The 12006-nt window shown below is 39.5% G+C and overlaps 1 protein-coding gene and 1 long non-coding RNA gene across 3 annotated transcripts; one reads left to right on the top strand and one right to left on the bottom strand.

Moving 5' to 3' along the window:
• Positions 1-414: 414 nt before the first annotated feature.
• LOC117944463 (SHC-transforming protein 3-like) lies at positions 415-11861 on the bottom strand. Of its 2 annotated transcripts, none has more exons than XM_034871402.1 (14): positions 11571-11861; positions 11256-11334; positions 10630-11174; positions 8153-8223; positions 7118-7178; positions 6916-7035; positions 6756-6806; positions 4192-4243; positions 3934-4060; positions 2060-2252; positions 1647-1719; positions 999-1092; positions 738-885; positions 415-640 (listed from the first exon to the last, which is right to left on the bottom strand). In XM_034871402.1, the coding sequence occupies exons 2-14, from the start codon at positions 11305-11307 to the stop codon at positions 512-514; spliced, it is 1716 nt and encodes a 571-aa protein (XP_034727293.1). In that variant the 5' UTR covers positions 11308-11334; positions 11571-11861; the 3' UTR covers positions 415-511. The 2 variants fall into 2 exon arrangements, with proteins under 2 accessions (XP_034727293.1, XP_034727208.1); XM_034871317.1 differs by having other exon boundaries at positions 6756-6809; positions 11571-11860.
• Positions 3415-8886, top strand: LOC117944667. The gene is made up of 3 exons (XR_004656635.1): positions 3415-3425; positions 5593-5599; positions 8789-8886. It is a non-coding gene; the product is annotated as an uncharacterized LOC117944667 (long non-coding RNA).
• Positions 11862-12006: the final 145 nt, after the last annotated feature.

The following is a 12006-nucleotide window of genomic DNA, read 5'->3' as shown; positions in this document are numbered from 1 at the left end:
CTAAACTACATTGCAAATCCGTTTCTGTAGCATTTCAATTATTTATTCAGAATGTAACAAATAAGTGGGTTTCAAAACTCAAGAATGGAAATTAGGACACGAGGCAACAACAAATCAAAACAAATGAACACAAGACAAATTAGATACCATGTCAAAAATGATTATGAAAGTCAGTGACATCAGTGATTGTGCTTTGACTTAAAACGCTAGCAAATTCAGTCTGGGTCTGGGAGAGAGAGAGCGCGAGAGAGCGAGAGAGTGAGAGAAAGAGAGAGGGTGTGTGAGAATTTACTCAAATGGTAAGAAAATCAAACAATTCATATATATATACAGTATAACATGAACTTTAATGACCAAACCATATAATATTCTAGGAAATGGTGTGTCACATCTTGACATATTGATTTAAAAGTGTTTTTGCTTTAGCACATTGTGCTTCAGCTCCAAAAGCATTGAGGAGAACCACAGATGAAGGCTGATATCTGGATGTGACGATCTATAAATGTGTGCTTTAGTGTCTTTGTAGGATTGGCTGTTTCAGACACAGCTCACTGCTTCCAGAGACGATGGGTATCTGGTTCTCCATGTGGAAACGCACCAGGTGACCCACACTAATAAACACCTGATCACGGGTCCGCACCTGGTTACACATAGACACAAGGATAAACATTAAGGCCAGCTGCCATTTACCTCTTCTCATGCTTTGTGTATTTAAAATCCCAAAACACAACCCTAACCTGCCCATGTGGATCCACCAGCAGTAAGTGCCGCACGGTGGCTCCCTCCATCCCGCTGAGTACATACTGACGAGAGGCAGAGCTGCTCTCTCTGACCAGGAAATCCCCACTACAGGTGAGAAGTGACTCTGCCTGCTCTCTTCCTAACCTGGGATGAAGGTCACAAAGTTAGTGACAAAGAAAGAGGGAGATGTACCTTAGCAGACAGATACATTAAAGTAATTCACTGGTAGTTAAGAAACAAGGATGTTGATTATCCACCTGCCATGGAACCAGCCTTCCTCCTGGATCAGGTGGATCCGTGTGTCAGAGAGGGGGGTGCACTGTTCAGCAAAGACCGCCGATACCATCGAGTCTGATGGAGATATAAATATAGAACAAACATAACAACAAGGATGGGTTGCTCCAACTGGGATAAACCAGGGTTATTGTAGTAATAGTAGTTTATTTAGTCATCATTAAAAAAATTATATACATATCACAGTGCAAAGTAAATAGTGACTGAAAGGATTAGGCTGAAGCAAAAAAGAAAGTTGCACATTTTTAAATTTATATTGGCATTGTTTTATTAATTATGGTTCACTTTACAACTCTCTCAAACCAAATCTTTAAACTTAAGGTTAAATAAATAGGTTTTATTGTAGACTTTTCTTAAAGTCTCATTTTACTCTAAAATTACTACTCTAAAACTCACATTTAAAGATTTGTGGTTAACTTTAAACTGACAGTTGAGGCGCCTCAACAGAAAAGCTGGAGCTAACCAAAGTTTACCTAAACTATAATCAAACCTATTAGTTTAAACTACACTTTCTCATGCACATAGTCACAGATAAGCACATGTTAATGCATCTGTCTACAGTTATGTAGAACCTTTTTAACTTGGACTGGCAATGTATTGATGAGTTTTACCTGCAGGTGGAGCTGGAGTTTCTTCTTTGGTGGAAGAGTTCTCACACATTGAAACAGGCTGAGATGAACAAACCTGCAACAGCACTAGATGAGTCATACGTGTGTGTGTGTGTGTGTGTGTGTGTGTGTGTGTGTGTGTGTGTGTGTGTGTGTGTGTGTGTGTGTGTGTGCGCGTGTGTAAGACATGACCAGAAGGCTGCTGACTTAATGCCCAGACTAGCACAATAATTCTGGGAAGTTATTACCAACAACTGAGGTGTCCTCCCAATTAAAGCTCAATATCTTCAGTGACCAACAGATCAAGAAAACATTTAACTTCAACTTCAGCAGTCCACTACTGACATAATGATATAATTTCACACATATTAAACCATTGTAACATTTACAAATGCACAAAATCAGTGGGCCCTTACCACTTGTATGTCAGCATCCTGGTTGTCTACTCCTGCAATCCGCAGGTCCTCTATTCCACCAGCGGGAGGCGTCTTTCCCGGGATCACATTGTAGTAGTCCCATTGCTTCCTGGCTTTGCCTTCCCGCTCTAACCTTTGGTCTGTTATTGACTCCTCTGGGCTCCATTTGTGACAGAGTCTCACTGCTGCTGACCTGCGCGCAGAAAGTTACATAATGTTCATCTCACTGCCTCCGCTGTGGAGAAGCTGTGACATGACTGTTACTGCTGCACTAATGCACATGCATATATGCAGTCAAAATGAGTACACTCACACTCACTCACACAAAAGAATATTTAAAAAGATAGAGACAAATACTCAAATCAAAAGCATACTTTCTTTGAGTTATATTTACTCAAATAAAACTGAGTCCTTATGTGCATTTGGATTTAACACCCAAAAACTGTGCACAAAAAGAAATGGCAGCAACTATGGCCTCACTTCTGCCTCCTTAAACAATTCAAAAGGGGAACCTCAAGGCTGATTCCTTGGGCCTCTTCTATTTATCATTTATACAAACAACCTCTGCAATAATATAAAAAAATGCAAACTATCATTACTATTCTGATGACACTCTTCTCTATTTTTCTGGGTCCACATTAGGTCAGGCAATCACAAATTTACAGTCCACTTTTAACATCTTGCAACATATTCGGGCTACTTTAAAATCGGTTCTAAACTCTAAAAAGAACTAAAGTCATGACTTTGACTCTGGGAAAATCAACTAAAAACAATGTCTCAACCATTTATACACTTTCTGGTACAGAAATTGAAGAAGTGTCACATTACAAATACTTGGGTATTACCACGGACCAACCACTGTCTTTTTCATTGCATGTCCAAGATTTGGTTAAAAAACTGAAAGTGAAGCAACAGTCTTTTCTGACTTGGACTATGGTGATATTTTATACATGCATTCAACCTCCCAGTGTCTTCATGCTTTGGACGCCGTGTTTCATGGAGGCTTGAGATTCATCAAAAACTAAAACCTCCCACTCATCACTGTTTGCTGTACTCTCGGGTCGGGTAGTTCTCCCTCTTCATTCGACGTTGGATGCACTGGCATCTTTTCATTTATGAGGCAGTATTATGACTTGTTCCTCCTTATCTGAACACTTACATCCTCCCAAGGTCTGCAGGGACATGTCACCGCTCACAGGTCTGTTTTATTGACAGTCCCTAATGCCTGCACTAACTTTGGCAAAAAGGCTTTAAATTTTGCAGCCCCGCCTGCATGAAATCTGGTTTAAAATGAACTACAGTTAAAGGAGTTGGTCTCATTTTATTCTTTTTAGGCTTTTTAAAGGACCGTGCCGAAAGGCAGTCTGTATGTCACTGTTTTGATTGATTGATCAATTGATTTAGGACAGAGGTTTTTTTATGATGATGTCGTTGTTTGAATATGAGTAAAAGTATGTTTATGTATTTACCAGTAAGTGTCTCTGAATATTTTAAACCGTGTTGCTGCCACTTGCCAGGACACTCTTGCAAAAGTGAGTTTTGATCTCAAGGCATTTTTTTATCCTGGTTAAATAAAGGTTTGAATGAATGAAATATTTCACTAAATAGTGAAAAATATTTATCACAAATTCCCAAAGCAACATTTTCACATTGCACATTTTGTTCAACAAAAGGGCAAAAGCCAAAGCTGCTACTACAAGTAACCGCCCCAGATCAAACTCAACCTCAAAAAGAACTATTCTATTATAAAACCCAGTGGAAGGAATTATAGGTTAGGCCAATGTAAAGAGTCTAAATTTCACTTTTGATCAGATGGGGGAAATATACAGTACATTAAACACCAATAAGACAGCTATAGTAGACAGAAGGACAACCTGGGGTTGTTGGAGAGGAGTGATGGTGTGTGTGTGAGAAGTTGGCGGAAACGAGTCTCAAAAGCATGACCGATGCTGTTGATAACCTCACCGGCACAACCCCGGGGACACTCCAGGATGTGACACGCTGACAGAGAGAGGGAAAGAGAGACAGGTGTCTTTCATAATAATGACAGTAAGAGGTTGTGCATTTACACAATGAAGGCAGAAAGTCCAATGGAAGCCACGCTTATTGTAATGTGAAATTAAACTGTCCACCTCTCTGATTGACGAGGTCCTTGGCAACATAAGCAATGTAATCTGCCATGTCCTGTTAAAAAATAAAGAGAAAAATAGCACGTGTTACTGTAAGCTAAAACAGTATATGGTCACAAAATGTCAATTACAAGATGCTAAATGCTAATTAAAACTCGTCCTACTCTGTCTAAATAGCTTACAGTTTAACAGTAGCACAAGTAGATAAGACAATAATGAAATCAGAAAGCCAACATAATAATGTCAGTTACACAGCAGTATCTTCTGTCTAAAGTTTGACATATCAGACCAAGTAAGTCTGTGGCAGCAAAATCTCTGATTGTATTGAATTAAGCAATTATGCATTTTGTTGCCCATGAATTCAACCTTTCATTTGTAAAAGAAGGAATGTGATAATTCTTCTTTCAAAAGTTACATAATCTTGCTCTAAAGTAATTCTAAGTTTTTCTCTGTATATGCACCATGTTACTGAAAAACCTCTTGTTGTTATTGTTGTTGTGTAGTTTACTTAATAACCTGTACATCTGGTGGGTTTAGGATCTGTAATCAGCCTTGCGATTTCTAATCTTTCCCTTATTTGATCACTGAAAAATCACGTTTCCAGTAAATGAACATCCACGTGGATTCTCTGTTTAATTAATTCACTTCCTATCAGTGGTTCTCTGATACTAATACTAGAGCAGAGTCAGCTGAATATGTTTCACCATAAAGCCTCTGTGGCAGATTGATTTAATCCCCCCCGCTATCTTCAGTGTGTCTGAGCCAACAGAGCCAAGATTATTTTAGCTAATTAATTAACAGTGAGCTATAATCCATGTCCTTAGCTTTGCTGTTGTTGTGTTTCCCAGAGAGAAACTGCCTCCCTGTTCTCTATAATCTTTGGCCAGTGTGATGTCGCAGTATCAAAATGGCAATGAAATATAAGAGTGTGTACCCAGCATTTGTTAACACTGTTTTAGCCAAAAAAGTGAGTTCACGGATCCAAACCATTAATGACAGATTTTGTTAGTCAAGCAGTTTATTGAGCAGGGTTTGACCTAGACAGCAGCTACAGTAACAACGGACATGTCCTGCTTGTGCGGCATTGATTTTTTTTATTTTTCACTCAGGATAAATAACCCATAATCTGTCACATGGAAATAATGTGGGCATAGAGGGGGAAAAAGAAAAAATAGATACGAGTAATTAGTTTGACACAGATTTTTCGAGGTGTAAAGATGATGAAAGCACAAACCAGCTTTGTTAGGATTACGTTTCACTGGAATTGTACCTTGTGTGATTTTATGTTTTGGTTCATTGATTGATGGATTTATTAAGTCACAAGAAGTAATTTTATAATCTGCTTATAGTAATATCCTGAGAAGCCAATCAGAGATTAGAATTTACCCATTTGAGTCCTAACAGTTGTCCAGTGATATTCTTCCAAACATGTAATTATCTTTTTCTTTTATTGTTTTATTTGTGTAAAATCCTTTCTAATCTATAATACACAAGAAAATGTCTGAAAACACAAGAAACCCAAAGTGAAATTGACGTCATTAAAAAAATCTTAATAATAGGGGAATTTAGTGCCACATTGAAACGTGCAGACAATGAAGATGTTTGAAAATTGATTGCTTAATAAAATCAACATAAGGCTAAATGTTGTTTATTTGCATCCCGCAAAGTTTTTGTACTGCAGTCATCTATAATCTACTCTTAAAACACCTTTTGTGTCTCTCTTGTCTTTAGGTTCAAGATTAAGTCTTAAGTTTGAGAGTAGTGAGAGTGAAGTATTTTATATGATTTGTTTTTAATTTATCTCATTTATATTTCATTTAAATTTCACTTTTGGTGGCTTGATAAATACTGACCCAGACCTCCCGCCACCAATTAAAAGTAAAGAGGGATCTAGGGTTGGGGTAAGGAAATAATTCAATCCTCCAAAAATGGCAGCAAACCCAGCTGTAATCAAATGACTCACTGTGTATGTGTGTGTTTGTCTCCATATCTGGCCATGAACATGTTGCTACATGTGAAACATTTATAGATTGTGAATGTGGCCAGCAAAATAGTGGGTGTGAGGATCAGCAGCCTTACGGACATTTTTAACAGATTTTTAAAAAGACATGTCTATTTGCAAGGAGAATGTACGGCGAATGTTCTGAGAATACTTGGTTTAGCTTCTGGCTAACGTTTTAGCACCCCTTGGCTCTCAAACAGAGATCCAAAAACTCTTTCATTCCTCGTTCTATTCAGGCGCTCAACTCAGCTAAGAGAAGGTAATAGACCCTTGCTTATATTACTGACCCTTGTATTTATTTATCTTTATTAACATTATCTATTGTTTGAGTTTTGTAGTTCATCTTCTTCCTTTCATTATGACTCCAACACAACTCTGCAAAAATTCAACTCTGAAGCTGATGTCTTTATTGATGTTTTTATTTTGTAAATTGCTGTGTGGTTTGTGTTGTATATTCTGATTTGATGTCTTTCTGCTGCATACAAATTGCCCTTCTGGGACAAAAAAATAAAATAAACTGAACTGAACTGAACTGAACTGAACTGAACTGAGAATATGAACATACTGGATCTCCTCCTGAGGCAAATGAAATGGCCTGCATGGGGTGGTGGGCAATCTTCTAAGGATGGGGAAAAATGAGAGAGAGAAAAACAGAAGCTATTCAATGCATCAATAATTCAGACGTGTTACAGTTATAATTTGGTTAAGCGTGCTGAAGCTGTCACCTGTAAGGAGGAGGCAGCGATTAGAGTCAAGCTGTCTGTTGAGACAGTGAGGATGCTCCTGCTCCCAGAAAACTGTAGGTTGATTTGACCCAGAAGAGCAGACAGTCCTTTGCATACGGGCTGATGATGACAAAAATCTGTTATTCTAGTTGTGTCTGTGTTGATTGGTGTGTGTGTGTGTGTGTGTGTGTGTGTGTCTTACCATTTTAGTTTTTACTGCTCTCTTGGCTGATACCCTCTCACATAGTCTGCTGATTGCCTCACTGTGCATGCACACACACACACACACACACACACACACACACACACACACACACAAAACACAGAGATACCTTTGTTAATACGTGATCCAGTGTGCCCTGCTAAAATGTGACTTGTAAGTGAGAACCTGAAGAAATAAACTACATTACAAGAAGCTCATCCACAGTATGTCAGTGAAGTAAAGTGTGATGCAACATGCAACAAGCAAAAATATTGTCGGCAACATGTACTTGACATATCAAGTGAGTATCAGTGAGCCCTGGCCTGTTTAGGTAAAGCTATACTTACAAAAATATATAAATGAAAAGGAGATGGATTAGACTAATAAAACACTGACTGATCGATGATATGAATGGCTACAAAAAATACTCCTGGTATGTGTGCTGATATAAAGGCTGTATTTCTTCAAAACTCTGCAGTTGCTTGTTTTCAGAGAGCTGACGCTTGGGTCAGAGAGGGCAAACCATTCAAAAATCCACAAACAAACACACACACACACACACACACACACGTGCAGGTAAGTAACATCCCACTATCTAGGAAACAAGACTTTTTTTCCAGGAAGTGCTTTTCTTCTTCTTGAAAACAAATGTAATGTAATTGATTGAGGTCTCGCTCCCTCTCTCTCCTCTTAATAAGACTATGAGAGATCATTAGGAGGAAGTTCATCTAATTAGATGTTCTGCCCCATCATTCAGCAGTGTTGTTGTGAACAAAAGCAGCTGTGTCCTTCGGCCTTAAGGCATCCAGCACAAGGATGTCAATATCAAATGAGGAGAAAGCCCCGGTTTATGAAACATTGTACATTTAATTTGATTTCCCCCTTTGACACGTTTTTCAAATAAACCACATGTGTTGTTTAGCAACTATATGTTATAAAACAGTTTCCCTTCCATACAGTAGAGAGAAAGAGAGAGAGAGAAAGAGAGAGAGAGTGTGTGTGTGTGTACACTGTGGTAGTGGGAAGACCTCCTACCGTGTGACTTTCATTCTCGAATCAAAGTCGAGGGCTCTCATGGACTGGGTCACCTCCACACTACCCATGTACTAGTGAAACACAATAAAACACCAGTTACTCATGGATTCCAATGTAAAATAATATATTAAGAAACAACCATAATCAAAAAGTCTTAAGTGATCTTAGACAGAGTGCTTATGTGGGCAATGTTTCCGGCCTGTTTCTCTTTAACGTAAAGAGTAACTTTGGTTGTTGTTTAACCTGGACCCTATTTCCCTATGTTTTTTTGTGTTTAAGTGAATGATGGGAACAAGAATGTTTGAAATGGGTCCAGAATAAACAAGGTTGCTGCAGCCGCCAGTCAGCAAAACAAGCTGAATTTAATGGGCAATTGCCCACCTTCAATTTATGTCAGAAAAGTGCTAGTTTTGCCATTGAGATGCAAAGATTATTGTTCCAAGTGTCTAAAACTTTATAAAAAAAGATCTCCGTAGAGATAGATATTTCTGTTAAAGAGTAAGATCCTCTTTTAAAAAATAAAAACATCCCCGAGATCACTATTGCTAAACCCACCAGACTCCATGTAAACATATAGTAATTTTATCATTGGAAAACACACCCTTCAAAATTGACAAACAAAGCCATTTTGGTTAGTCTTTCCATTGTTCCAACAATCACCACTCTGGTTTGGCTGAAATAAACCCTTAATGGACCCATTTAAATGTGGAAATATTCTGACTCCATACTCTATACACACTAGAAGTATTGATTATTTAAATATTATTTTCATTTTGTGCTCCAACTAAAACTCAAGCAATTCAGTTGTGCGTCTGGTTTGAAACCGCCGCTATGCAGATGACAGCGAACTATACATCTGTAGTTCCTATCGACCTCAAAAATCTAAAATGATTGACACCTGCTCAAGAAACATTGTACATACTGGAGCAGATTCAAAGAAAGACAAAGTTTTAAGTGGACTTGGCGACAGGTTCAATCTATGGCAGAAAGTTTAGTCAACATTTACTGTATACTGCATTTTCCTGAGAAAAAGAAAAAAATCAAACCATATTATTTTTGACACTGCATCAAGTAAAGAAGACAACATCAGCATGCTAATATGCTGGCAGGAACAATGCTACCATGCCAATGTTTAGCAGATTTAATGTTCACGATCTTAGTTTAACATGCTAACATATGCCTTTTAGAACAAAATACAACTGAGGCTGAAAGTCATTTGTTTTTGGTCATTTTGGTCATTGGTCATTAATCAAAGTATTTAGCCAATTGATGATGGCGAATAAAAAATGTAATTTAAAATTTACGCTGCCACACAAAACTGTTTTTACTTGTTCTAAAAAATATATATATATTAGGTCCATATGTGTTATGTTGTGAACATGAAAATACCAAATATGATGGTAATCGACACAATAGTTGACAAAATCTTTCAAACTGAATCTTATAATGGCAGAAGATAAAAAGTCGTTAGGATTTATTATCTGGTACTCATGAAGAATGTCTGTACAAAATTGATGTGCCAATCCATCCAGTAAATGTTGAGATATTTCACAGTACACGAAAACGATGACTTGCTAATGGTTCTAGAGGAGAAATTATCAAAGTCAATTATCAAGTGGAGCATTAAATCTACACATGCTTATGGACCAAAACTGTGGACTATCCTGTACATAGTTATCCAACATGAAACTTCTGCACTTAAGAAATAGTTTTGGACATCTGGACATGAAGTTGCCTGGATACACTTTGGCCAGTCCCACTTCTATTGGCCCTGCCCTTCAACAGAGCAGGCCAGAGACTATAGGCTGGAGGCAGGATGAGTAAGTCCACTGATGAAGACCAGCTTTGAATCAATATACATGTATGTGTGTGTAGGCGCGTGTCTGTGTGTGTGTGTGTGTGTTTATAAAGGACAATAAAACAGTCCGTTTTTATTTCCATCAGTGGTCAGCTCACAGGCCCTGCTCTTAATCACCCATGCGGACACACCTCCGGTTCTAGGACAGCATGGGCTCTGCTGATACCGGATACATTCTCTCACACTCTCTCACACACACACACACACACACACACACACACACACACACACAGAGAAAAGTAGAGCAGATCTAGAGCAAAGCAGAGAGCCAGGATGAGTCACTACTGCCTACACAGGAAGCTTAATCTGAGAGGGAGGGGATGAATGAAAGTGAGTGTGATGGTGTGGAAAGAGCACAGGAAGACAGTGTGTGTTTGTGCGTGCGTACGTGTGTCCCTTGGTAGGAATCATTAGGAAAGACTTTCTTGCAGTGTAAAGTGAAGAAGCTTTCACACTCACACACAATCAATATCTTAGTATTGAAACATTCCCAATTTTAGACGGATCGTCAAAGTGAAAAACATGAAGATTAGTCGGGCAGAGAACATCCAACACTTTTAGTCGCAGTCGGCTACACAACCAGATTACTGAGTGTTATTAGTTGACATGTGACAGGTACCTTGATGTGATGGTGAACCACTCTGTCTGATGTCCCCTCCACTGTACTGTCATCGATCGCGGAGGAGGTCTTCAAACAACAGAGACTGTCTCTGTGTTGTGAGCAAGGAGAGCTGGGGGTCCAGGGCAGGCTGGCCATCCAATGAAGGGTTATGGGTCTTTTTGTGCAGCACAGAGCCAAGTTATTAGTGGATAGGGGTACATTGAGGGAAGGTTGGCTACAAAATCTCTGGTTAGGCCCTGAGCCCCACTCTACTCTGGACAAGGGTCGATCAGTTTGTCCGTCAATGGCTCTGTCCACTGAGTTAGTCTGTCCCCTAATGCCCTGCAGGGAAATAGGACTTTCCAATCCGATGTTGGTCACACGTGGGATGAAGTCCCTCAGGGTGGACGGCCCGTGATGTGTAGGCGTCCCGGGATCCAGCTGGGCAAATTCAGAGTCTAAGCAAAGGTCCTCTCCAGGGGGCAGCATTCTCTGGGGCAGATCCTCCAGAGATGTCAGTGAATCGTTGCGCAGACGACTGTATTTGGTGCGCTTCAGCATGCCTGTAAAAGACAAAACAGAAAGTGATCACAGTGATTTTCATTTTACTGATTATGACCGTAACGACAAAAGTTATGAGCTACCTGGTAAGAGTCGTTTCTGTGATTTGAAGCAAGGTAAGTCTTTCTCTCTCATAATCAGGGAACTGGACAAGGGAGAGCTCTAGGACAAAGTAGAAAAGAGAGCAGGAATTAGACTAAACATTCACCGTTATTACACAGAGGATTGACTTGATAAAGTAGATTTGACTACAGAAAGCAGAACACAGGAGAGGCTTGAAATACATTCAGTTGATAATTTTTGTTGAATTGCTATCAGTTGATGTTTGGGAAAGGATTTAGCATCTGGCGTACTATGTCCTCAAATCATTACGGTCCGTTACAGTAGATTCAACTCACCAGCGCGGGACTAGGGATGTCCTGTGTAGTCTAGGGTCCAGTCTGCTTTGCTCTAGTCATGCTGTGTTCACCCCCATCATAACTCTCACACAACCCCTTCACTTTCTCAGGCAGTTACCAGGCTCCCGGCTTGGTATCCACATCAACTTTCCTCCCCTCGGTCTTTTCTTTCTGAAGCGCAGCAGAACTGTGCAGCTTTTTATGAATGAACTTTTCCCTTTTTTTATGAATGGGAGACTCTCGCTCAATTCCTCTATCTCTCTATGGCGGTGCATGCAGATAAATGTGTGAATGGAGCGTAGGAGCGATTGACAGACGGCCCCTAAGGCTCTCTCCCCCTCCCTTATCCATAAGCTACCATCCAATCACAGGACAGTAGGGTGACTCATTCTGTACTCTCTCTCTCTCTCTCTCTCTCACACACACACACACACAC

This window comes from Etheostoma cragini, chromosome 1 (assembly GCF_013103735.1).
Source record: "Etheostoma cragini isolate CJK2018 chromosome 1, CSU_Ecrag_1.0, whole genome shotgun sequence".
NCBI lineage: Eukaryota > Metazoa > Chordata > Actinopteri > Perciformes > Percidae > Etheostoma > Etheostoma cragini.
Note: the sequence above shows the minus strand (reverse complement) of the source record. Positions and strands in the feature narration are given on the sequence as shown.